Source organism: Trachurus trachurus, assembly GCF_905171665.1.
Source record: "Trachurus trachurus genome assembly, chromosome: 20".
Lineage (NCBI taxonomy): Eukaryota > Metazoa > Chordata > Actinopteri > Carangiformes > Carangidae > Trachurus > Trachurus trachurus.
In genome coordinates this window covers 10,031,792-10,059,578 of record NC_139911.1, presented here as the reverse complement: position 1 = coordinate 10,059,578, position 27,787 = coordinate 10,031,792, and the positions used below count along the sequence as shown (strand labels likewise).

Genomic DNA, 27,787 nt, shown 5'->3' with positions numbered 1-27,787 from the left:
ACTAGACTTTTAGTGTGTGGCCATGATAACAGTGTTTTGTCTCGCCTGGCCTCTGGCTCCTGTAATCTGGGGCCCTGTCTGGGAACGGAGACAGCCCCCCGCCTCACGCACACACACACACACACAGACACAGACATAGACACACACATAAACACACACAAACACAGAAAAAAGAACATGTGGGTAGGTCAGGACCTGAAAGGAGTCGGCGCTCACACCGAGCTCCTGTGTTCAGAACCCTGAAGGCCTTTTTTTTTCTAGATGTGTGTGTTTGTTTGTGTGTGTCGAGCCGAGAAGTGGTGTGTGTGTGTGTGTGTGTGTGTGTGTGCGTCAGTGTGTGCGTCAGTGTATCCATCCATGTGTGCGCTTTCAAGGCACTTCCTCTGATACACGGGAGGACTACATGATGAGGGAGGGCTGACTGTAGAGCAGATAGAGAGCGGAGAGCAGATAAAATGCTTATTTTGCTTATCTTTTTTTTCTGCTGCTCCCACGATGATGGAAGGGAGCGTAGTATGGAAACGTTTCCCAGCTGCAACGTCTGTTCTCCGTGTGTCGTTCTCTCACTTTTGGTCTTTTACTTCTTCATCTTGCTCATTCCTTTCCATCGTCGCCCCTGTCCGTCATTGTCTCCGTTTCCCACCTGTCTTTGTTTCTCTCCCCAGGCCTCCTGTTGACCAGTGCCAGCAAGACGCCCTCCGCTCCTTCCTCAGACTTCCTAAGTTTCTCCGATTCATCGTTGCGTCCCGGGGGTGGAACCACCTTCTCCTCCCCGCCGTCTTTCAGCAGCTGCCTTGTGAAGCCGAGCTCGGAGGGCGGAGCTTCAGAGGGAACTACCACGCTCTTCGGTTCTCTCATGTCCGCTACCACAGCCTCTGCAGGTGACAGGCGTTTCTCATTACTGGAGTTACACAGATGTGTGTTTCTTTCTTTTCTTTAATTTTTGTGCTTAATCCCTTTTTTTTGTTGGCATGACATTACTTATTATGAAAGTGACTCACTCTACCTCTAACAAGTGTTTTCCTGCATTAGTCATACGACACGTAAGCGGCACAGGTTGGGCTCAGTGTTTGTGTTCATGCCACCTGTATCCCATTTCACTTTGAGTAAACATGGATTAATGTTAGTTGAACTGGGTGGATATTTATCATTATTAAGTGTTAACATAATTAACCAGCATGAGCATGATGGCACAAATGAAAATGATGTTGATGTTTTTTTTGGTTCATAGCCCTGCAATTTAAGAAGTTAAAGGGATAGTTCACCCAAAATTCAAATTGCACTCATTATCTACTCACCCTCATGTCGACTACGGGCTAAGAAGTTTCAGAGTTCAGAGTTTGAATTTTGGGTGAACTATCCTTTAAAGATATTTCAGCCTGTTCTGTGTCAGTTTTTATATCTTTTGTATCTGATCTTTTTGAGAGCACACTATTAAATTGCTGTACCAACTGCAGCTGTATGATGGATAACTAAATAGTTTTGGTTGTCATTTCATAAAATGCAGTATTTATCCATTACTTGTTATAATAATAAATATTTTTTCTTAAAAACGCAAGTTAATAGAGAACTAAAATGATGCATGTTTCACTTTGCTAAATGAGTTGGTTCCTAAAAGACTGTGAAGCTGATAAACCACAGAAAAACACAAAAGTCTGCAGAGCTTGTGATGATGATTAAACCCTCACTTCTGCTTTCTTACAGTTGCAGTGGGTGGGAAACTGTACGAGAACTCTCACAGTCACACAGCCAGCGAGACGACGAGCCTCGGCGGGCCCACTGGATACAAACGGCCGCAGCCCTCCAGCTCAGGCCCGGGCATCGGAGGAGGAGCGGTGGCAGGAGGAGGAGGAGGAGGAGGAGGGGACGACGGGGTGAAGAAGAAAAAGAAGGGCAACTGGCGAAACCGATTTGGACCTTGCTTCACTACGGACGTGAAGCCCTCGGAGCCGGCTCCCTCCCTGACGCTGCCTACCTCCTCCACAGCCAACACCTCCTCCTCCTCCTCCTCCATCGCCTCCCCCTCCTCCTCCTCCTCGACCTCGACGCTCTCAGGCCGGCCGGGCTTAGTCTCCAGCAGTGGATTAGGAGTGGGAGTCGCCGGAGAGCGGGGACTGGGGGTCATGGGTGTCGGCGGCGGGATCCAGAAGTCCCCGTCGCTCCTCAGGAACGGGAGTCTGCAAAGTCACGGCGGCTCCACGACCACTGGGCCAGGTGAGCACAGGTGTCGCAATGAAATACACACTCCCTCAGTCGCCCCCCTTCTGTCAGTGTCACCTAAAAATGTTTTCAATTAGCTTCACAATTTCTGCTGTTGCTAAGCAAACAGGCAGAAATGTATTGTTGTTGGCAGCTAATATGAGGAAAAGCACTGGATTAATTCCAGATTTATCAGCCCATTATAACCCGTTAGACAAAGAAATCGTGTCTCATTGTGCTGTGTAGGGTCATCAGCATGAGCAAAAGGGAAGTAGCACATAGGTGGCATTGTTGTGGCAGTTTTTGTTCTTGAGCTCCTGACTAGAGGATTTTTTTTTTTTTGTACCATTTGCCACCGAATGCTGATGAATATAACAAAAGATGTTTGTGGTTTCCCTCTGTGCAGCAAATTATTAGCATTACCCATCACAAATGGCAAAGATTTGACACACCTTTGTAATTGGCTCCTTGTGTGCATGTCAGAGTGCGGGTCTATGTGTTATTTTCTCACACACGTGTAAGTGGTCTGTATGTTTTTTTTTTTTTTTTTCATCGTGTTCAGTTGCTTGGCAACTGTCTTTATGCTTTGGAATTCCCCTCTGCTGATGGAAATGGCTCAGTACAACCCACACATCCCACATCTCCCCTTTCTTCCAGAATTGCCACCCTTTGTTTCTCTCTCCTGCCTCTCGGCTCGTCTCGTACCTACATTCTGCTCATTCCTCAAATTCTCGCCTCACCTGTTGATGCTTTGTAGAGTTGAAAGCGCATGTGTGCGTAATGACAGTTGCTTGCACATATACTGTACGTGCGCAGGCGTAACATGCGTGTGCCAATTAGCACCAAACGCAAATGAAGGAAGGAGAAGGCTGCTTTAATCAGATCAATATCTCTCAGTGATCAATGGGATCAGCTCAACAGATAATAAACATGTATTTGTTCTTGTCCTTTAACATCTGATCATAACCTTCATGCATGGGAAAGACCCTGATGTGTCTTCTTTGTCTGTTATTCAGGCTTTTTTTTTTTATTCCAAAATATTTATGTATTTATCCATAGTGCTTTTCATTTTAAGTGATTCATGACATCTCCTTAAATTAAGTTTGTCCTTCGCAATATAATGCAAACATTGGATAATACACCTTTGATCCTGACTGATTTGATTGTGGTGACTGTGGGACACAATGAACCCACAGTTATTACGTTGGTTTTCCTCAGAGCAATGAATGAATGAATGATATTGGATTACAACTACACATTGACTCTGGTCAAAACACTTATGGTTTGGCTCTCTGGATCAAGGATTTATTTTTTCAAATATCAATAGGGTTAAAGGAGAACTGTCTACTTACATGTGACTTTCAGCACAGAATATTATTATTATTTCATTGTTACACTACAGGGTTATGTAAGTGACTTTGTAAATATATCATCAATGGTTTGATTGTTGATGAACAGAAATATACTTTTACACACATACATTTACACATTGATCGGTAGGTGTATAAAGTATAAGAAGTTGTTGTGTCCAGCCATAAATATTGATATTCAGCCGTGTGTCCAACAGTGTGTTTAGAGGATTTGTTGTATTCCAGTAGTGTGAAGCTGGAGTTGGTGAGTCAGACCTGAGGACTGATGCTGTGTGCTTTTCTGAATATAATTTTTTTTCAGCAGCGCCCGCCGAGGATAACTTTGTTAGTAATTCCACAAACATTTGAGTTTTTGGTACTTATGCTTTTCCCTATAGCAGTGGCGGCGTTTTTGACCACAGCTGGTGAAAGAAGATAGTGAAAATGTGTGTGTGTGTATGAGTGAGAGAGTGAGAGAGAGAGGGGGAATCGTGTGTTCTTCTTCCTACTGTAAATATTTAGCTGAGGGTTAATGCAGGGCAGTAATGGGGAGGATCTTGGCATTAAACACCCCCACCCCACCACCACCACCCCTTGTCTGCTGACTCGGCCGTGCTGATGGATAGATAGTTAGCCTGATAGATATGTGTTGGGCGGTGAGTAGGAGGGGGTTAGATTTGGGCTAGGTTAATCTTTGACTGCACGGGGGTCACCGATGGGACGGACAAGCTGCCAGAGCGCAGTGGGTTTCATGTGTGGGGGAGGAAAGATGTTAAGCGGACATGAATTTATTCAAGTCAGTGGGAGGGAGTGTGTATATATAAAAGAGAGAAGAGAAATAAGGCTTTTATTTTGGTAAATTATTGATTTGATCTTTTTTTCAACTTAGGTGTAAGTTTTTTTTAGTTATCCTATTTAAAAACATTAATATCAATGTATTGGCCTTACTTCTGCAAAATACATGTTGTGAAAATATAGTGAACAGGATTAAAGTAATATGGCAAATTAAGTTTATTGTTAAAATAAATCTGAATGTGCAACTTTTCCTTCATGTATTGAAAAAAAATAGATCGCTGCATTTAAAGAAATTAAGAAATGATATATGAATCTTTTGTGGTCCTCTGTAATATTATTGCAGTTGACAGTTTAGATGTTTTTCCCCTTAAATGTAATTCGATTTTTAGTCGGTATGTTTAAAAAAGGGGTGAGCACTGAGCAGTGTGGCTGAGAGTTGTTAAAAAATATTTTTGGTGAATTTAAACGGGGAAGAAAAACAAATCAAGCAGCACAAAGATCATTAAGAGATGGAGGCTGTAAGAAAAACAAGATACACAAACACACACACACACACACTAACTATACAGAAAACCTACAAGAAGCAACAAAAACAAACAGAGTGACAGCTCTTTCATGTACTTTACAGGATATGCATGTTTTCTCTCATCAATAAACAACGCTGAATAACTACACGGTCAAAGACAGAAAAATATTGTCGGTTGAATTTACAGTGGAGTGTGTTTTGTTTTGTTTCAGCTCTTCCTCCTCACAAGTCAGGCTTTTGAATTTGGTCATCTGCTCAAACTATTGGTGACTCTGCAACTGACATGGCTTTATCGGTCTACTGCAACACACACACACACACACACACACACTGGCTCTTACACTCATTCATCTCAATGTAGCTTTTCTCCCTCTACTAATTGCTGTGATGTTTAGGTATATTTCTGTTTATCTTAAATGGTAGAAAAGTCTGTCTGATGATGGTGTTCAGTGTTTTTATCCTTATTCCTTTTTTACGTCACGATTAGACGACTGTCTTCAATTTATTAAAAAAAAGAAGCTGTGAAAGCCCCAGTATTCACCAGTCATCTTGGTTAATCGTCAAAACATTTATTCATCTGTTTAATATCAGAGCACGATGCCGTCCACCCGGTTTTTTAGATCATACTTAACCATCTGTAAACGGGCAGCATAGATTTCCTATTGAGATAAAACCAGCTTGAACTAATCAAGGTGGATTTTTTTTTTAGGCTTCCACATGTAGAGAGTATGAAGGGAAAAGGAGCAGGAAGGCTGGGCCATGGAGGCAGCTGTGCTTCAGGGGCTTTATGTTATTGATCACACCGACAGGTTATAAGTTTTACAAGCTCTGGGGTGTGTGTGTGTGTGGAAATGTTTTTTGTTCTTTGTTTTTTTGTCTTTAATGATGCTGGAGGAAGTTTTAATTCCAATCCGAGGTGATAATTAAACAATAGTCCTTTTTGTTTTTTTAAATAAGTCTTAGCAGCAACTGATGAGAAAATACGCTTTGATTAAGATTGCATTTCCTCAGCAACTATAAAAAAAACCTTGTTATTAACATGACTATATACTTTTTAAAGTTTATTTAATTTCTTTTAAAAACTTTTATTAGTACAAGGTTTTTTTAATATGTTTTTTTTACAACCTATGCCAAAACATCTCATCTTGCTTTTCACTGACAACTGGACAATTACCTCATGTGAAGGTTGGAGGTTTGATGGTTCACTCAAAAAATACAATACATTTAAATTTTACCAATTAGAAATTACAACCAGTTTACACATTTCTTTCTAAATAGCATTCATATGTTTCGCTTCCACTTTTATTTCCTGCATACACACACACACCAGCGCACAGACACACATTGACTTTGGTTCTTCATGAAATACAGTATGAAGTCTAATATTAAAAAAAGAAAAAACCATAACCCTCCATAAACTACCATTAGATTTCCACACACAGCTTAATAACAAATTGTATTCAGTTTTGGCACATTTTAATTAATCTCTGTAATATCATACTGCAAAAGTGAATTGTAATGAACCTGTAGTGTTCTTTTTTTACTTGCACCGTGTTTGCAGCACTCCTCTGAGTTTCAGCCTTAGTTTCATCAGTAGCAGGAGCTGATAAACTGTTGGTTTGGCCTCTAAACCAGTTGCTGGAAATCCAGCAGGAGCACATGCCCTCTGAGCCTCAGCAGCGCTGCTTTGGGTATCAATTTTTCTAGTGCATATTACAAAACGTTATAAATAGTATGTAGGCCCATGTAGTGTTCGTATCTCTCTCTGCCTCTCTCCCTCCCTCCACCCCTCCCCTCCTGGCACAAAGATCTCTTGTTCCCCCAGTGAATGTGTGCTGCCCTGAGCCATTCAGGCTTTTGTGGGGCTGAGGGGCCCTCTCCCCCCCCACCACCCTCCTTCTCCTCCTCTGCAGGGGTCAAAGGGGGGCAGGGGCAGGGCTTATCCCTGGTTAGTGGGCGAGCACAGGGGTGTGCGAGGGGAGGGAGGGGGGAGAGATGGAGAGAGAGCGTCAGACAGACAGAGCAGAGAGATAAGAGCACGGTGCATGCATATGGGTGTGTGTGAAAGTAGAGCAATATGTTTGTGTGGGTGATTTTTAAAATTGGCTCGTACAGTGTAATGTAATATTCATAATTTTTTAATGCTGAATAAAATTGCATGTATTATCTGTGTACGGTCAAAGAATGCAAATAATTCATACGGAGGGAGGCGATGTGCAGATTGATTTTCCTCCTCTCTTCTATCCCAGTTTGTAAGAGCTTAATGTGAGCGATTTGTGTCAGCTGATTTGTGCCACTTTGAGTCGCCATTAATTGGCCATTAAATTTGTAAAAGTCAGCTCTTCATCTTGTTTAAAAGCCAACGCCTTAATAATCTTTATAAATGGGTCTTGGTGTAAATGCAGCAATGTGCCGAAGATATTCTATTGCAGCGGATACGAAATCATTTAATGATAGGTTTCCATTATCCAAGGGAAATGTGTTAACTGGTGTTTTTATTTGAGATGGGCCTTACATGAAGGAAGAACGAATGCTGACAGATGCTTCATTTTACAACTAATGCATGTAATAAACACCAAAGGCTCATGGGAAGGGTCCCAAGGAAACAAGAGGAGTCTTGAAGCTGCTACAGACTCAGAGTTTTCAACTTGTCATAGAAGGAAAAGCACAGATGTTCAGCAACATTAACTATGTTCTCAGCGAGCCGTGACAAATACACTGAAACAGCTGAATGAAATTTAGCCTTTGTTGGTTTTATTATTTACTCATCATGTGTTTTTACTGTCACCATCAGCGGCTCTGCTGACGTCACCGTTTGATCGTGTTATGTAAAACGCAGTAAAGATTATAAACGTCATCTCTCTCTCTTTATTTCTCCGCAGGTGTTTTCTCCGGTGCCGATGGGTCATCGTCGGCGACGGGAGCTGTCGCCGTGGGCGGGGCCAGCTCTGAGTTGTCACAGCAACAGCAGCCCACACCTTCCCTAGCGCCTCCCTCTCCATTCACCGCCACCGCGCCGCTAACGAGCACGGCCTCCACGCACGTGAGTTCAAACACACACACAATATTAAAATGCGAGCTCAATAAACACACACACACACACTCTACCTTTCTTTTCACACAGAAACACACACATCTATCGCTTGTTGGAGCTACAGTGCAGCCAGATACACTGTGGGAACACGAATAAACCAAAGTACACTAATTAAAAGTCTTCCGCATCGAATCTCTCAGCGCTATTACTAATCCACCGCATGTTAATTATGTGTGAAATGTGTGTGTGTGGTGATGTTGTGTAGATTGTGTTACTTTATAGCTGATCGTCGGGTCGCTCTGGTTGATTCAGGGCGCAGAGATGAGTCTTTTTTTTTGTGTGTGTCTGAAAATTTCATTGAACCATCTGCGACTCTCCGGCCTAATTCAATAACCACTGACCTTAGTGAGCGAGGTCTGGGCTATAAAGTTAAGTGATGCATTTTTATTACTGCAAATGTACAGGAATGTGGAGCGAAAGAGAGAATGACACACATTTTCCTTCAGATGGAAGTAGAAATTCAGATTCCCATATAATAATAAAACCCTTGGGGGAAAAAAAAAAACCCACCTGGACGATGTGATGTTGTAACACACACTCACTATTACGATTTCCATTATTTCCATTAATGTGGAGAACATTGAGAAAAAACACTTATGGGCAAAGCTGTAAAAAAAAAAATCAGTATATTATGTCAGAAAGTGGGTCCATAATCCAGCCTGCGTCTTGTAGGAAAATCCTGTCAGCAACAGTTTAACAGGTTTATCCAGCTCAAAATTAATTATTGTCATTTTCAGACCCAAGACTGGAAACTTTATGTAGTTTTTTTTTGTAGCACTGGTTTAGATAAATTTACATTAAAAACTAAGGGGTATAAACTATAATGTGACTTAGCACTGCCCCCGCCGCTGAAAAAGAAAAAAGAAAAAACTCAACTCCAATCACTGACCCCAGTGTCTGTCCCTCCAAAAACCTCCCCCAAGACAACGCAGTGTCCACCAAACTCAATTTTTCTCCCGTGTCCACTTACCACCTCTCTTTCTTTCTCTCTCTCTCTCTCACACACACACACACACACACACACTTTTTCTCACCCTCGACCTTCCTTCTCTCTGTCCCCATCCATTTCTCTTTTTCTCCCTCTGTTGTCCTGTGATGTAATGACATCTGACAAGCACCACAGTAGGGATGGAGGGATAGATGGAGGGTAGGAGGGGTCGGGGTTAGTGTGTGTGTGTGTGTGTGCGCGCTTGTGTGTGTGTGTGTGTGTGTGTCGGTGTGTCACTGTGTAGAGGAGGGGGGGGGGGGGGGGGGGGGGGATTCGCTGGCTTGGCCTTCATCTTCCCAATTCCTCTGTTCAACGCATATTATGGGGGACGGAGACTCGGGGAGGCACAGGATATCATGCCTGTTTGTAGCATGTATAGAGCAGCTGCTTGGGCTGTGGATGTTTGTGTTTTTACGCGTGTGTGTGTGTGTGTGTGTGTAAGAGAGAGAGAGACAGAAAGAAGGAGTGAGAGTCATTTAAGTGAAGAGGTTTTATTCCACCCCTTGATTTTGTTGCAACAGATTGTTAAACAAGTGTGTTAGTTTGTACAGTGCGATTCACGCCTCTGGGCATCTGGGACACACACACACTCCTGAATCAAGTCTGCAGAAATTACGCAACAATAGAGGGATGCCAACAACAAGCTTCCCTCAGCGTGTGTATGTGTGTGTGTAGATGTGTGTGTGTGTGTGTGTGAGTGACAGAGACCATTTGCTATTTTCAGTCAGCTAGCAGACTCTCAGCCTACTGTTATTGGCTATCAGCCCAGGACAGAGAAAAGGGAGTCCGAGAGAGACTTTGAATGAAAAATGAATGTAAATGAAAAATGAATGTTGATGGGAAAGGGGGCTGGATTATGGCACTGAGGGAGGGAGGGGGGAGGAAAAGGGGGAGGAGAAATCTGAAGTCATTTCAGCGAGAGAGAGAAAAATGGTCCGAGGGAACAGGTCCTTTTCTTTGCATTTAACAGGGATGGGAATTTCCAGGATGTTTTCCAGCTTTTATTATTTTAGACATACCACATCCATGCATTCGTAATAGGAGAATATGACTTTTTTTATTTTTTCCCCTACACACCCTAACACCGGGATAGGAATGACTCCCAGAGAAAGAGGATAAAACAGACCAGGATCTGTGTTTGCTCACAGGAGCTGTTGAATATTTTTGGTTTTGGGGGGAATTTGTTTTTTTGTTTTTTTAGAACATTTTTCTGTTCATTGTCATAAAAAAACCTTTGTTTCTTTGATCAGAATTTCTCAAAATGTCTACTATAAATAAACTCTACTATAAATAAACTCCTGCACTTATCCACTTAACAATTCATTAAAAGGTGTTTCAGTTTAAGGGGGCGACTTTTTGTTCGGTTACTTGTAAAAATAAATGTTTCTCCATGGCCAGAAATTAGAACTCCTGAAGCTCTCAGATATATTTTGGAAAAACAACTTCCAGTAACCTCACTGAGTTTTCTATGGAGTCGCATGGTTTGAAAAAACAAAACCAGTCAGCCATTTTGTACACCTGATTCCCCCGCTGATGCTCCACCCTCACACCCCACCCTCCACTCCACGGTCCTTATTTGGGAAATGCCTTAATTGGATTAAACTCTATGCATCAGAAACACTTTGTCAGCATGTCAGCGTACTGTCGGGGAGCCGAGGCTCTCTGAGCCCTGTGTGTGTGTGTGAGTGTGTGTGTGTGTGTGTGAGAGGGAGAGTGTGAGTGTGTGCAACAGAATAATGAGCTGTGGATTCGTAATGTACCATTATTTTTTGGTGCATAAATTGATGCTGTTGTCTAATTCCCATTCAGATATAGATACATATATTTACAAATCTAAATAAGATTCACTGGCATTAAATCATTTGTAGATGCTGTGTGACGAAGAGGAAAGAGGAGTTCAGAGAATTTAAATTCCAAACCAGATTGTTCAGATGATTTTCAGCTCTGGATTCATTCTCATTAAACGTATAATAATATGCAAGGCAGTCTTGTAGGGAAATGTAATCCATGTGGAGTGAACACGTTCAGCTGATTGGTATGAAATAACCACCAGAGAAACACCATGTGACTTTAATCTGTTGCCAAACTAAAACTCCTGCTCATATGTAGGTGACGTTGCTTTACTGCCTGAATTTAGAGAAAATAAACTTGTAGTGTTAAAACAATTGGCATAAAATTGGAAGACAATCAATTCATCAATAAATTGTCCTGTTATTTATCAAGCAAATACTTGTCAAGCCTCTTAAGAGAGGGAGTTGTTATTTTCTTTATTAACACTGGTTCTTTTACTGTAACTTCAGTTAATTTGTGTGACAGCAAGACGAGCTGTTGAAAAATGATAACATGCATTTTCACAGTTTTGACAAGTTTCATCACTTGTCTGTTAATTAATAAATAAAAAAATCTAATTAATTGTTGCAATAATAATTTATGAATCTTTCTTAAAATGTTATTTAATTAAGGATCTTTATATTTTTACTTTAATGAATTACACTGGCATAATGAATCACGCATTTTTCCACCTGAGACTTTTCTTCGTATTAACTTGAATAAGATTTAAAAAGCTTCCTGACGGCCAGGCTGTGGAGAAACGGACGGTGTAATTTTATTGTAGCAGGACTCTCTCCTCCGTCGTTTCCTCGTGGCTCATACTTGTCTCTTTGTGTCCTTCTGTCCTCAGGTGAGCGGTCTGCCGGGGTCCGTCTTCAACCTCGCCCCCTCCCACATGTTCGGCAACAGGCTGAACCCCAACTCGGCCATGGCGGCGCTCATCGCCCAGTCCGAGGCCTCACCAGCAGGTATGCAAACGTTTGCAAGTGTCTACGTGCTTGTGACAAAAGTATGCATGTGTGTCTGAGAGAAGGAGAGGGAGATAATGGATAGGTCACGCCCCCTCTGCCCCTCAGAGGGGTCAAGGGTCAGCTCTCGTGATATTTTCAAGCTCCTCCCACTCGGCTCCAGTTACATGCCTCGATTACTGCCCCTCTCCCACTCTTTCTCTCTGTCACACGTATAAAAACAAACACAGGACACCGGCTCTCCCATGTAGGTTTCATGGAGAACACTCACTCACCAATAAAGTTGTTGTTGCCAATGTGAGAGAAGGAGGAGGATTTGTCCACGTGGTGGACTGCACCGTCAGGAACCGATCTGTTGTCTGTGTGGTGCTGCAGCGCTGCTGAGGGAGTGAGAGGTGGCTTCAGTAATCAGAGTAGCCACTTCCTGATGTAAGACATCTGGTTGAACGGAGAGAACAGGAGAGAGAGTAAAGAGGAGGAGGAGGAGGAGGAGGAAGGTAGTTCCTGCTGCCGGTCAGCAGTCATCAGAGCCAGATCCACTCTGACCCAGAGGTCAACTCACTAATCAGGCTGAATGACAGGGGGGCAGAGTGTGTGTGTGCACGTGCGCGTGTGTGTATGTGTGTGTGTGTGTGTGTGTGTGTGTGTCGCATATTAGTGCTTTAGATTAGATAAATATAAAATTTAATCTACTGAGAAATGCACACACTGATCACTCATTTGACATTTTATTAGTTTAATAATTGATTTATTACTGATTAATTTAACAAGTACAAATTCTACATTTGCTGATTTCAGAATCACAAAATGAAGAAAATGAGGATTGTCTCCTTTAAAAAAATATATATATATCATTGTGTGTTGAGAAATTTAAATATATACTTTATTTAATAATTTAATTGTGTCAGTAAAATGCCAGAAAACAGGAAAACTGGCCCCAAATCACTTCTCAGAGCCTACAGTCAAATCTAATGGTGTCTTTATTTATTTATTTTTGTCCCACCAGTTGAAAACACAAAAATACAGAACAATACATTGACAGGAAATAGCAGAAATTTTATACATTTGAGAAACTAAAATTAGGAAATATTTGGGAAAAATAGGTTATTTATTGAAGTTGTTGCAGATTAATCTTTAATGAACTAAACTAATTGTTTAACTTCCCATCGCTAAAACAATCTTAATGTCGCCCTAGGTAACGTAGACGAGCTGTGATGTCACACGGTCACATACAACGCGTGTGCAGAGCGACACAAGCGTGAAGTCCTGTTTGTGAAGCAGTGAGGGGTCATGTGAGCTCAAACATGCAAGGTGTGCATGTGTTTGTATGCATGCAGCCAGTTTACTTTGGCAGGGATTTCTCTTTGCTTTTGAGTGTCTGGAGGGAGTTGCCAGGACGGAGAGCGCCGCGAGAGCAAAAAGGACTTGAAAAAGGAGGCAAGCGAGGGACTAGAGTGGTGACCTGGTGGGGGTAAAAGCTGGGATTGACTGTCTTAAGTAGAGGGGAGTTTGTGTGAGTGTGTAAATGCAAAAGTGTGCATTTGCGTGTGTGTGCATGTGTGATTCATTACTCCCACTGAGGAAAATGAAAAGAAGCGTCTGGCCACGTGCCCAGAGGGAGGAGATAGAGAAGGTGGAGAGAAAGAGAGAGGGAGAGAGAGAGGGAGAGAGAAGTGCACATGCAGTCTGAATGAAGACTCGTATGTGAAAGAGATACAAAGGAACAGAGAGAGAGAGAGAGTTGTGTAGGTTGTAGAGCCACAAGTATTACAGTGCGTTCACGCCGCACAGCCTGGTCTTGGTTCTCCGTCCGTCCACAGTCAGAAATCCCCTCCCAGGTGGACAGATCTAGAAACAGAGAGGACGAGCACAACAGAGCTTCTGGAAAACAATGTGCTGCAAGTGTAGTCGGAGCTGTAATTTTAGACAATGTGTTTTGCTTTTTTGTTGTTGTTGTTTGAGACCCGAGACCCCACTGCTGTACGTGCAAAAGAAAAAAGTCATAATTGCAAAGTCATCTGTTATTTGAAAGAAATCTATACTATTTGTTCGCATACAAAGAAGTTTTCATCATGTTATTTTATAAAGTTATATAAAGTGAAATAATCCAAATAGTTAGACCTACTCTGGATTTGGCAACAGACACAGATTGTGTATGGATTATTGTCCAATGCTCGTACCGCACAATCTTCTCCTGTGTGTTTTAATTCAGTACAGATGAATACAGGTGTGGTTAAGCGCTGTGTAAATTGATTAAATCATACCACACCGCAAATGTTCAGTAGTGATTTGATTGACATCTCAGTACAACAGTGCAGGGGAGCGCTGTTCACTTTTATGAGCCGCAATCAAAGGACCTATTTTCTGCTCGATCTGTTGTTTGACAGCAGAAACTGAAAAATACGATAATGAGGAAAAACTAAACTCTGACTTCAACTGCATTAAATATTGTAGTAAATGTTAGTGCGAGCTGATGAATTGTGCTTTCATTGTCGTCACTGTTTGGTTTACATATAAACCACAGCGCGCTCGCTTTGAGCTTAATAGTGAAGTGTTCTGGACAAGTGACAGCTGCTCTAACAACGGTACCTGAAGGCAACATCAGCAGCGGACGGAGGACATGACGGACTGTGATCTCTGTCTTGCTCTTCATTCTGCTCCAATTTGTGTTTTTATATCAGGAATTTTTTTTATTCTTTTTGTTTATTGAATCATTATTTAGTTTATTTATATCTTGCATTAGTTTCCATGGAGATATTACTGAGTTTATACACACAGACTCTGCTGCTATAAACACTGTTGCTGCCTTTGTGTTCTAAATTGTATTCTTTTAGTAAAAAATAAAATAAAGAACCAATATCTCTATCGATACAGAACCAGATAAGTTGTTATGTATTGATAAGATAAGGTAAATAAAATTATATACAATATGTCTCACCGCTGCAACAAACTTAAGGACACCTGTGTTGGACTTTCATTCATTCATTAAATCATTCAACCTCGGCTCCACTCACATTATGAACTCGTACCATCGTATCGCTGTCATTGTAATATTGAACAGTGATATCAAACATAAAGAGATCTTGATGTGGATATGTGTTGCGTTCAGTGTTTTCAGTTTAAACCAGCTCAGTGTAGATGTGGTCTTAGATGTCCAATTGATTGTGTGTGTGTGTGTGTTTGTGTGTGTGTGTGTGTGCAGATCAGGAGGTGGGAGACGGCAGTAGCAGCGTCGGAGCTCAGGGCTTCTCCATAAGAGCTTCTCCCAAGACCACCCCGCGGTGAGTATATACTCTCTCTCACACACACACACACACACATATACACAGATCCCCCTCCTGCCCCCCACCACAAATCCCTCCCCATTTTTACATTCCTCTCTGCCCCCCCTCCGTCACCCATCCCCCCTCTCTGCTTTTCCCTTCGCTGGCCCATCGTCTCCTCTCCTCACACACACACATGCACGCACTCTCCCTTTCGCTTTTACCCCTACAGGCAATTCTCGCTCTCTCAGCCAACGATAACTTGTGTTTTTGAAGGTGGTAACCATCCTTCAACTCCAGTTAGATTTTTTTTTCTCCCTCTTGCATTAATCACACATGGAAGGACAGTCTAGCGATTTTCTGCATCGTCTCCATTTGGGAATATTTGCATGGATCTTTCAGGATGCGAATATTGATGATACAGATGCATTTTTGTTTGTTTCTACTACTTTGTGGGATGGATAATTTTACCTGATGAGGTTGGTGACATGTTTTTAAATCGTAATTTCTGCACCTGTATCATCTCATGTTTTGCTTTTAGGACAAATAACTCATGTGTGATTTAATTTCAAAGGAGAAAATTGTAATATTGAATATGATGATGGAGAAAAACATTGATTGTCTCTTCAGGCAGAGATTTTAACATATTTTAATGACTGCATGTTAATTTAGTGAATTGATCAGATATATTTTTGTTTGGGTTTTTTTTTTTCATTTTGTTGACAAAAATTAACAATAGATTGATATTCATGAGATTGTATTTACAATTTATTGATTCAAAAGTATTACAAATTAATTTTTTTTTTTTTTTTTTTTTTTTTACTTTTCCCTCACGTTACACACCCTTCTTTCCGTCCTGTCTCTCCTCTCCTGCTGTCCCTCGTTTCCCCTCTTTCACACTCAACAGATTGTCTCAGCGCACACACCGAGATTTATCGCACCAAGACAGTCCACTTCCCTTTTTCTGTCTCTCCCACTTGCATGTCTTCTTTCTTCCTCTCTCGCTCTTCAAGTCTCTCTCTCTCTCTCTCTCTCTCTCTCCTTCTCGCTCACACACACACTCACACACACACACACACACACACACACACAGACAGAAAGCCTGGCCCCTTTTCATTAAAGACCACTGTAACAACAAATTGATGTAGTTTTATAGCCGGCAGTGTCTATGTTTGTCTGACGTTTATGTTGGGTCGTTAATCACCCTATTGACCTCTCTATCTTTCCTTTTTTATCCATGCTGTCTCTCCCTCTCTCTCTCTCTTACTCCATTCAGTTCTCCCATTGGTGGCCTGCAGATCCGCTATGACTCCTTGGGGTCGTTGCCGGGGCCAGGTCTGGGGTTGCTAGGGGCGGGGGCAAGCGGCGGTGGGGAGACGATGCCCCCGATGGCCACCAGCATAGAGCAGCTCCTGGAGAGGCAGTGGAACGAAGGGCAGAGCTTCCTGCTGCAGCAGGGAGCGCAGGGCGACGGTGAGACGACACACACGCTCTGCAACACACACACAGACACGAGATGCACACACACACAAGATGCGCACACACACACACACACAGACAGGGCTGGAGTTCATTTGACAAGTTTCGACTGTAGTGTGGTCACACTACCTGACTCTGGTATCAGATACCTCAACAGAAGTATTTGGACACCTTACTTGGAGAAATGTTGTTTTATATTAATATTTTTCGATTCCTGGACCAAAGATTTCTGAATAAATATCAGTTTCCTGTTCACGTGATTAATCTTTATAGAGTTACTGGTTCCTCTTTTCTATATGTTGTTAAAAGAACAATAGAAAAGACAAGCACTTTCTTTTTCTGTCCGTGACACTCACATGTAATATCTTAAACATTTATTTGAATAATTTGAATAACTCAACCCAAAAAGGCAAATATTTTTAAATATTTAAAAACGTTTGCATGTTGTCCGCCACTGTTGTTTCTGTCCGTCATCTGCCTGATCCCTTCAGGGATCAACAGTTGCAGCCAAGTTGTCAGAAAAGGTCGTCCTTCACGTTGACGAGTCAGGTTTAAGTTCCTGTGTCGGCGGATCCTCCCTCTGACTGAGTTGTCCTTGAGCGCTGCGCTGAGTCTGTGCAGACATCAGGGTCACTGCTCTGTAGCTGACCTTGACCTCTGACCTCCCTGCAGAGTATATCTGTCCAATCAGTCACTGGGTGTTTGAGCAGAGCTGTGTGAAGGCTGAGCAGAGCTGCGTGGTTTTGCCCTGAAGGAAGGATTGGCCTTTTAAGAAAGTCAGAACGTTGGTATTCCAGCTTGTGAAAAGATCACTGCAGTGCTGCTCCCACAAGTACAACACATTGCATGATGATGTAGTAAACTGTTCACGACTGTGTTCGCTTCAGACCGAGGCAGAATAATTCTTACATTTTCATTTGTGTAAATTTGATCTTTTCTCTCGTGCACCACTGGTGAATCATACATTGAAAACTAGACTGATTACAAAACATTTTGTCCAGGAAGCTAAAACTGTGGATACTAAAAAAATGCTCTGATCTGTCAGTTTTCTTATTCTTATCTCTCTCTCTCTTTCTCTTTCAGTGGTGGGGATGTTGAAGTCTCTCCACCAGCTGCAGGAGGAGAACAGGAAGTTGGAGGAGCAGATTAAAACTCTGACCATGAAGAAAGAGAGACTGCAGCTCCTCAGTGCTCAGCTCTCAGTGCCTTTCACCCCCACCACCGCCTCCTCTGGTACGTGCACGCACAAACAAACAGAGAGCAGAGAGTGGTGAGACAGGTTGCAGTTGTGGCGAGTTGTTTATTTGGGAAAAGCACAAATAGGTTGCTAAAGTGAGATTGTGTAGAAAAACTATTATGATGATGAACACATGTGTTCTTCAACTTGGTCCTGCTTCACCGCAAACCTCAAGCACCAACAGGATCTGTACCAAAACAAAAACACATAGAGCTGAAGTAACTAGTCTAGTTTGACTATGAGGACTGATGAGTCATTACCATTAGAGCTAAATGGCTGTTTTCTGCTTCTCAGATGTTTGTTTTTTTTATTAATATTTTACAAAAACAAGGCATTTGAAGACACAACAGGATTTATGGTTTTGCTTTTTTCTGACACTGACTAGACTGAGCAATTACTGATAGACTGGAAAAAATAAGCAGCAGACAAAACACGGAAATTAAAAATAATCATTACTTTTGCAGTCTTGATGCAGACATAGACAGAAAAAGACCTAGTTAACACACAGACATTGAAATCTCTGTTGTATTTGTGTTGCAGATATGAAAGGGTCCCATCTTGGAGCCACTGACTCTTCTTTAGCTGTCGCAGCTCAGGTAAAGACAAACACAACATGTGATGGTGTCAGTTTGAACCTCATCACACACAAGACAGTACACTCATTCATTAAAGTGTTTATATACTTGTATAAGCCTTTGTCATACTGACTTTACATCTTATTATCGGTGAACTACAATAATCAGTGTGTTGTTAAAGGGATAGTTCAACATTTTTGGCAAATTGGCCCATTGCCATAATCCCTATAGTTTTAGCAGTAGGTTCGTTACCTTTAGTTGTCGGTGCAAGCTATTTTTTAGAACGGCAGAGCAGAGCTGCGTGCTGCTCAGAGCTACGCTACGGGGGCTAATGGGATTTCTTGGTTTCCCTCATCAAACTCATCAAATACACAATCCAACAACTCCAAAATGCTCTTGTGGACAAGTTGTGACCTGCACATTCACCACGCTATGAGATAATAACGGAACGTTACGAGACAGAGTTGTTTTCGAGGCAAATGCAGAGTCTGCTTGCTGAAAAACTGCCCCCGACAGGGAACACGCATCAGCGGTTTTGCATGAATTTACCTCAAAAACAACTTGTTATCTCGTAGCGTGGTGAATGTGCAGGTCACAACTTGTCCACCAGAGCGTTTTGGAGTTGTTGGATTGTGTATTTGATGAGTTTGATGAGGGAAACCAAGAAATCCCATTAGCCTCCGTAGCGTAGCTCTGAGCAGCTCACGGCTCTGCTCTGCCGTTCTAAAAATAGCTTGCACCGACAATTAAAGGTAACGAACCTACTCCTAAAACTATAGGGATTATGGCAATGGGCCAATTTGCCAAAATGTTGAACTATGCTTTTAAGATGAATTGCATAATGTGTCATCAGGTTTTAAGTAGATCACGGAGGGAAGACTCATCGTTAATATTTTTATCTCTCCGTGTCTCTCAGGACAGTACGTCATGTGGCGGCCACAGCAGTAGCGGCTCCACCTCCTCTCTCTCCACCCCTCCCTCCGTCTCTCAGAGCCCCCCCCAGCCGCAGCTCAACGGCGTCGCCACCATGGGGACGGCGGCGGCGGCGGGGGTGGCGGGGCTGGGCGGCGTGGCCGGGCTGATGGGCGCGCTCGGTGCAGGCAACGCGCTGGGCATGGGGGGAATCGTCGGGGCGCTCAACGGCGTCATCCAGACACCGGCCGGCGGCGGCGGCGCTCACACTCACACTACGGGAGCAGCCACCGGCGTCACGATGCCCGTCAACAACAGGTACATCCTCATCCTGCAGCATGTCGGCGTCCTTGTCGTAATAACACAACACATCCAGGAAGAAATACAGAAAACACTTGAATCAATTCATAATGTCAGAGAACGTATTCGTCCGGCAGCTTCATTGAACGTTTTTATTTTTTATTTAACCTTTATTTAACCAGGAATAATCCCATTGAGATTCAGAATCTCTTTTGCAAGGGGGTCCTGGCCAAGAGAGCAGCACAGTAGGTCCACATAAAGTACACACTTCCAAACATAAAGACAGCTAAAACAGTTTGGCAAATCACATCATTACAGTATAATCACCAGCTGCGTTCGGTGAGAGAACATGTGCATGCAGTAGTCAAATAGTCCTTGATCCTAGCTTTAAAATCGTCCATACTTGGGAGATAATCCAATTTAAGATGACTCTGTAATGAACGTATGAATGTGAACTTTATCGGCTCCTCTCCTCTCCTGTTTCCTTTTGCTTGCGTGATGGATTCTAGCAGCTCAGCAACTAGTAAAACCAGGTGAGACGTTAGTCAGTTGAACTTCACCATCACCACCACCTGTAGCTCCATTTTCCTTCCTTCATGTCCGTCTGAGAGAGTCTGGAGAGAAGTGCTGTTATTATTTTGTTTTGGAAAGTGAAGTTTGCGTGGTGTTATTAGCAGAGTCATGATTTGTTGTATTTGTTTCTGTCAGTGAGTCTCTAATGTGTTGGCAGCAGTGTTACAGTATTAAATTGTCTGATGGAGTTGCGGACGGTGTTTATTATGTTTGTCTTGACTGTGAGTTGTGTTTTTTTTTTTGTCTCAGCGCTGCGCGGCACGGCCTCCTGTCTGAGCAGCACAGGCTCCTCCTCCAGCAGCATCAGCTCCAGCAGCTGCTGGCCTCACACCCTTCAGCGGTAAGACACACACACACACACACACAGAGGGAAACTGCCATCACCACTGTCACACACAGTTAAACACACACAAAGACATCAAGCTACAATTTTCCTTTGGACAATGGCCTAAATCACCAAGCTTAATAATTCTTTTTTCCCCTTCTCCTCGTCTTCTCCCCACTTTTCTCTTCTCTCCCTCATTGTTGTGCTTCGTAACACTCTGTCACTTCTTCACCACTCCATCTCTTCTTTTCCATTTCTCTTTTCCCCTCTTCTCCTGCATTTGTCTTCTACTCCCTTCTCCTTCCCCCCTCCTTATCCATCTTTCTTCGCTCCCCACCCCTCCCCTCCTCCTCCCCCGTACAGGAGCAGCAGCAGGTGTTGCTCTACCAACTGATGCAGCAGCAGCAGGACCTCCAGCAGCTGCAGTCGCTCTCCTCTTCTGCGCAGATTCCCTCCATCCCGCTCTCCTCCTCTCAGCTGCCCATCAACAACCTGCTGCCCGGCGCCCAGGGCCAGGGCCAAGGCGCCATCACCGCCAACCCCTTCCTGGCGCTGCAGCACGCACACGCTGACACGCACGCCTCGGGGGCGCAGAAGCCACGGCTAGCTGAGAAGGCCATGGGCGTAGCGGGGCAGGAGAAGACATGACGGCAGATGTTCTTTTGTTTTTTTTTTGGTTGTTGGGTTTTTTTGTTTTTTTTTAATAAATATGCAGAGATTTCGGGAGATCAGCCTGTTGGTCAACTTTGTTGTTCAGCGATGAGAACAATGGCAGCAGAAATATCTGTGTCCTGGTAGATGGATAGTTCCTTCTGATGGTCTGTGCGAACTCAGTAGCACACACTGTGGAGACTGAGGACTGAAGACAAAAGTAGGAACTTCATCAAACCTTTTGTCTTTACTCTAGGTGATCTAGTCAGGTTTATTTTTTGCAACTTTTTTCAGGTTACAGTTTTTTACACAACATTTTTGTGTAAGTTTTTACTATTTATTTCCATCCAAGTTTAGTTTTCTTACTTTTTTTTTTAGCTTTAGTGCTGCTTCAGGTTCTGATTTTGTAACTGCTGAAATAATGATTTTCATTTGATAAGACTGGTAGTAACTTTGTGTACGTTAGTGATGGTATGTAGCACCAGAGCACGTGGTGCGTCCGTTCTCTTCTCTCAACAGGTGAGTTGTCTAACAGATCAGCTTCGCGGAAACTTCACTTAGTTTCTCTCTCAATGTTTGCTTAATCTCATCTTCCTGCTAAGTCCCTTTTCTTGGTACTGTCGCGTCTCCGTTTATCTCCCCCGTCTTTTTTTGTCTCCACGCATCTCTCTTTGCTTCTCCTCCGCTCACATCCATCTCCGCCTGGTCTCTCTGCTGTTTCACTCTCTCAGGGGCCTCAGCTAATCAGAGTTGTGCACTCAGCACACAAGCTAAGCTAGCACACACAGAACTACAAACATTAAAAAAAGAAAAAGAGTATAAATACATTAATATTTAAAAAAAAAAAAAAAAAAAACTACAATTCCCTACCACAAGACTTAACAGTAGCAGATGTATGTTTGACATCTGTCTCGCAGCGGTCCCGAGGGGAATATTGGGTGAGAGAGGCTTGTGAAAATGTCCCACATGTTCTCGCTGTTGCCTCTCTCCCTGTGTCTCTTTCACTCCTTTTGTGTAGATCCATTAATGTCAGTGAGCCAAGCCTCGTACGGTCACCGCAGAAGCCTTGCTTTTCACTGTCTCTTCTCTGGGCCAGAAACAGGGGGCTCACTCAGGGAAGTGAAATGTAAAACGTGGAAGGAGATGATGAAGAAGAAGAAGATGAAGAAAAGAAAACGGCAAGTTGAATGTTCAGAGGGATGTATTAATCCACACAGCACAGCCTCACAAAGAGAAATTATGCAGTTGGTTGTCAGCGCGTGGAAGTGGTTACATTTCATCTTCCTGATTGAGCCCCCTGCTGCACCTACCTCTCAAGCAGGACCAGCCTATCAGGACCTAAAAGGCCGACGTCACCACATCGGCCACTTTAAAAACCCACAACAAGTCAGGACTGGCCGATCAGGGTCCAAGCCCAAGTGCCTGAGGCCAAGCAGGGAAGGTGGGATTTATCTTCCCTTTACCTGTGTCCCTGTCAATCTGCCCAATTCTTTACAACGCTACTGGTTATTAAGCTGCGTTGCTAAGGCAACAGATTACAAAAACACTTAGTCACGTCAGGCTGGACGTGCCATCTCTTTAATAAAACCAGGAATTATTATTATTCTGCTGCATTCTCTTCTATCAAAGCCAACTTGTATTGTGCTTTTTTATTTATTTGGAGTTTTGTTTTGTGTAATGGGCATAAGATGATATATTTTAAAAGCCCGCTGGTGTTGCAATTTAACATCATTTTGTACTACTGTGTAAAGTTTTGTCTTTAATTTTTTTTTCTTTTCTCCATACAGACAGATCTTGCTGTAAAACCTTTTAAAAACTTCTTCTGTGTCATGTGTTTGGAAGCTATAGACGCTACTTGATAGTTGGCTGATGGGGACGGGGATGTGGTTGTACATAGCTGTTTGTAGGGGGGAGGAAGTGTGTCAAGTTGGGGAGGGGGGGGGTGGGGGGGCTGGGGGTTCAGTGGCACAGTTTTTACCTCGTTAAATGTATATAGACCTTTCTCATTGGCCGTTGGTGTACATAAAGTGATTGTGATTGGCCGCGCTGGTGTGAAGGAAAGCCAATGAAGCCTCAGTTTGTGTGTGTGAATCTTTAGGACCAGATAAAAATGTCGACAGTGACTGGACACACAAAGTATTAATTTATTTTTATATGTGCAGGGACATTGTGTTTCTTTTTTTTTTTTTTCTTTTTTTAAGTTTTTGCACCATTTTATTGATGAGAAAGTCATTTTATACTCTGGGCACCGTGTTTTCATCTGTGCACACATTTGTTCGGATCAGTTTTGTACAAAATAATAGAGGGGGAGGGGCTGACATTGTATTTCAGAACACCAAAATAAAGAAACACTCTGGATAATGTAAAGGGGCATTGCATTAATTTTGTTTATCGGTAACGGTGAATTTCATCAATTGTGTCCCGTATTTTCTACATTTGATCCATTTGCTGAACCATTTCCACCTGAACTAATACTGAACAGCACATGAAGATTTCTTTAATTTTTTTTTTTTTTTTTAAGTTTTAATTTTTATGACTGCAGTAAAACAAAAAGAATTACTTTTTTTTTTTTTTTTAATGTCAATGTAATGCTTACTTTTTATTTTCATTTGGGACAGTAAATGTGATTTTTCATTAATTTTGAAATTATAATAATTCAAATATTAAACTTAAATACAATCAATAGACCGGTTTAGAAATGCACACAGACATTTCACACCTATTTCATTTCATTAGTTAATTTAATAGGGCAAATGGTCATTGATAAGCTGGGTTAAGAATACATTTCAACACACTAATAATTATTAATATGTACTAAGTTTTAAGAAGTACAGACTGTAAAGGTGAAACCAGCTGTGTTTTTCTGATCAGCCGTTTATTATGAGTCGTCAGCTGGCTGCTGATAGGTTGAAAAATAGCTTTGTTTTGTTAGAATAAACAGAGAAATGAGAGAAGAAATTGCCAGTTAAATGGCTGTTTCCAGTTATAAAGTTTGCAATAAAGATGATATTAAATTGTGAGCTGACGTACCTGGTTTGTATTATACGGCATTAATTACACTGAGAATAATTGAAGCTATGGCAGCAGCAGGATGTGATTTATTCAGTAACGAGGGGGAGGAAAATGAATAATCATCAAGCTAAGCAGTGCCAATAGAAGCTGAACATCTTTAAATTTAAACAATGTGCTTCAAGGCTCCTGTCCTAACAAATATGCACACACACCCCCCAAAGCTGATGACTTCCAGCTGCCAAGAAACACCACTGACTGTGTGTGTGTGTGTGTGTGTGTGTGTGTGTGTGTGTGTGTGTGTGTGTGTGTGTGTGTGTGTGTGTTTAGAGGTGGGGGCACGATTCGGCTACATCTGCTTCTGTCCTGGTAATTAAAAGCTCACTTTCCTCCTGCACCCCTGCTCCCCGAAAAATACACCCACCTCACCCCCTTCAGGAGTTTTCAGGCCCCCCCTAAACACACACATACACACACACACACAATCTAACCTGCATTCAACAACACAACCCCCCCTTTTTTCTTTACCCAAGCACTTGCTCACTCACCCATCCCACCTCCACCCTCCTCACTCCCTCCACTCACTATCAGCCCTGTCAATCAAAGCCAGGCTGTTTAAACACCATACCCCCCCCCCCCCCCCCTCCCCATTCTCTTTCATAAGCCTCCACCATCAGAGCATCCCATAATAGCAGCACTACCCATGCACACACACACATATACACACAGGGCAGAGCTGCTGTGTCCATCATCGATCACCCTCCCAATAGAAAGCCTCCCTCGGGGTGGGAGGGCTTACCAGCTGATGGAGGACCCCCGTGTGCTGCCCGACCAGGTGCCTGATCACAAATTCAAAACATTACTAAGCCCCGGTGTTAGGAGACAGGAGATCTCTCCTTTGCTCTCTCTCTCTGTCTCTCCTACACTCACACACACACACACACACACACACACAGAGAGAGAGAGTAGATAGTGGGCCAGCAGCAGGGTTAAGCCCTGGATGATTAGACAAATGTAGGGCAGATATCTGTGGCCTCAGCGGCGAGCTGAGCTGCTGTCACTGAGGAATGCAGCAGTGCAGCTGCATGGATACCTGCGTCTGACTGGTAACTTTCAGGTTCTGCTTTCTAGTATTTATTTATCCCCTGCTTCATATCTTATGCATTTTAATTTTCTTTTTCTTGTTTTCTTCTTCTCACCAGACCAGGCAACAAGGCTGGAGAGCAAAACTGCAATCAGGAGAGCTTGAAAGCAAAAAAAAAAAAAAAAAGGGAAACGTGGAAGTGGGAAGGAAAGTAGAGCTTGATTTGACTCTGGATTTTATTTGTTTTGTCTTGATTGCATCCATAGAAACCAAATGACACATCTTGAAATGATTTGACTATTGAGATTTTACAACTGCACTGTACACACACATTTTACCACGTTCACAATTGAGGTAAAACAACCTAAGTTATGAGAGTAGTTTGCCACAAATAAAAATGTTAAGTTTAGCTGTGCTGAAAGGCAGAATTTGACTTCCAAGAGAACCACTTATATGAAGCACGAAAAGCATAAAAAGATCAAAATAAATCACATTAAATATGATTTTACCTAAATAAAACCCTGGAAAATAAATTGATCTTACATAATGACACACATACAAAATAAGTACTTCTAGTTTTTGTTTTTGGATCATTGCCTCTGTGACCCACAATCAAAGCAACACCTTCACGTCCACACAGCTAAAGGGCCAGGATGCCACTAATTCACCACAGTCCAATGAAAACCATGTGTCACTTTACATTTTGCAGACCAACAGTTTCTTAATGGATAAAAAAAAAAACTTCATATTTTAAATAATTTAAGAGCCATCCATCATAAAAATAAGCTGCTACTTAAAGTTTTCACAGGACATTAAAGTTCATATACTCACAGTGTTTGTTCCCATCACCTTCAGCCCAGACGCCACACCCCGGCCGAGCAGAAATGAAAGCACAACCATAAAACAAGTTCACCAAGTGCCACGAGTAATTCCTACACAGGTTTCGGCATATGTTTGGTAATTCAGTTAAATTATTTAATTAGACCTCAGCCTCAAAGAGAGAGAAAGAGAGAGAGCAAAGAGCAATAAAGCGGAGAGAGAGAGAGAGAGGCTCCGGTGTAATAAACCATTAGCAGGAGGAGGCAGCCGCTGGTGTGTACAGTAATGCAGTGTAAATCATCACAGAGTGGCTGCTATTAGGAGGCTTAATCCTGGCCAGAAACCTGCAGTCAGCTGCCAGGGGCCCTGATCCGGTGCCGAGTGGAACCAGATCTGGCAAACAGAGGTGTTTAGGGCTGGGGCAGGACGGAGGAAGAGGAGGTGGTGGAGGAGGAGGAGGAAGGCCGGGTATAAGGAGAGTTACAAGGAGGGGGGAACAGCTGAGGAGATTCCCAGGGTTACATGTGTGTGGATGGATTTGTGTGTGTGTGTGTGTGTGTGTGTGTGTGTGTGTGTGTGTGTGTGTGTGTGTGTGTGTGTGTGTGTGTGTGTGTGTGTGTGTGTGTGTGTGTGTGTGTGTGTGTGTGTGTGTGTGTGTGTGTGTGTGTGTGCGCCTGCCCCCCACAGGTCTCTCTCCTGTTGGATAATGGTGGCGAGGAGAAGCAGCAGGATTCAGCCTCATCCCTCTTCATTCTTAGACAGCTCGTATTCTTCTGCTAAGTGACTCTCAGTGCCACCCCCCTGATATGTAGACACACACGTGCACACACACACACACACACACAGACACACACATGCATGCACATCCTTCCCCAGCACCTCCCAGTTGAATGACACCTATAGCAGAGTTTGCCTTGGAGCCACATGGATAAACACAAAACTCGACAAATGGCAGTAAAAGTTAATCTTTTATTTTGAAAGTCTGCTCAGTTTGGTTTATAGCTCAAAAAATGAAAATGTCTCTCAGGGGGACACCCTCCGTCCCGACAGCCTGACTCATTAGGTGGACTATAAAGGGAAAACCTTGGTAAAGTGACCCTGTTTGTGTCTTTACTGTACAACTTGAACACTTCCAGTTTATATAATTAAAATCAAACTGTTTTACAACCCCCACACACTGTAGAGTACACACTGCTTAATGCTGTCTACAGCAGGGATGAATAGTAGGCACTGAGAAACAATTACTAAGAAATAATCACATCTTAATATTAATTATTTTATAGCTCATATAAATGTTAAATAATTACAAAGAGAATTGAGCTTCAGGCAATTATGAAAAATAGTGATTACAAATGTGACTCATTTTATTGAAATTAATTCAAGGTTTTTGTAAATTTAAACAAGTACCTGCTAAACGGAAAACCTCAAAACTCTAAAATTGACGGACATTCACTGTGACAAACAGAGGCATGTTGTTAAAAAAATATATAATGTATTAGAAAATGTATAATGTTGAAGATATTTGGGACTGTGGCTCAGGAGGTAATGTGCAGGGAAAAACCTGAGCCTTTTATTGAACACACAGTCCCCAGTCAGTGTGTGTGTGTGTGTGTGTGTAAGAGAGAGAGAGAGGGTGTGTGTGATCTATCTATCTATCTATCTATCTATCTATCTATCTATCTATCTATCTATCTATCTATCTATCTATCTATCTATCTATCTATCTACCTACCTTAAATATTAATGTGCCATGTCTTCTATCACTGAAGCCCAATTGCAAAATAAATGAATAAAATTAAAATTAAAGAAGT

At 42.5% G+C, this 27,787-nt stretch overlaps 1 protein-coding gene across 2 annotated transcripts in view; it reads left to right on the top strand.

Annotated features, from left to right (window-relative positions):
• Positions 1-23,424, top strand: part of mllt10 (MLLT10 histone lysine methyltransferase DOT1L cofactor) — a 78,033-nt gene extending 54,609 nt beyond the window's left edge. For both annotated transcript variants that reach the window (XM_083995727.1, XM_083995726.1), the window contains 11 exons: positions 666-881; positions 1,705-2,214; positions 7,752-7,912; positions 11,632-11,749; positions 14,952-15,030; positions 16,289-16,485; positions 17,575-17,724; positions 18,269-18,324; positions 19,220-19,533; positions 20,338-20,428; positions 20,777-23,424. In XM_083995727.1, coding sequence (XP_083851853.1) covers positions 666-881; positions 1,705-2,214; positions 7,752-7,912; positions 11,632-11,749; positions 14,952-15,030; positions 16,289-16,485; positions 17,575-17,724; positions 18,269-18,324; positions 19,220-19,533; positions 20,338-20,428; positions 20,777-21,061 — 2,177 coding nt within the window. In that variant the 3' untranslated portion in view covers positions 21,062-23,424. The remainder of the gene's footprint in view (positions 1-665; positions 882-1,704; positions 2,215-7,751; positions 7,913-11,631; positions 11,750-14,951; positions 15,031-16,288; positions 16,486-17,574; positions 17,725-18,268; positions 18,325-19,219; positions 19,534-20,337; positions 20,429-20,776) is intronic.
• The last annotated feature ends 4,363 nt before the right edge of the window (positions 23,425-27,787 follow it).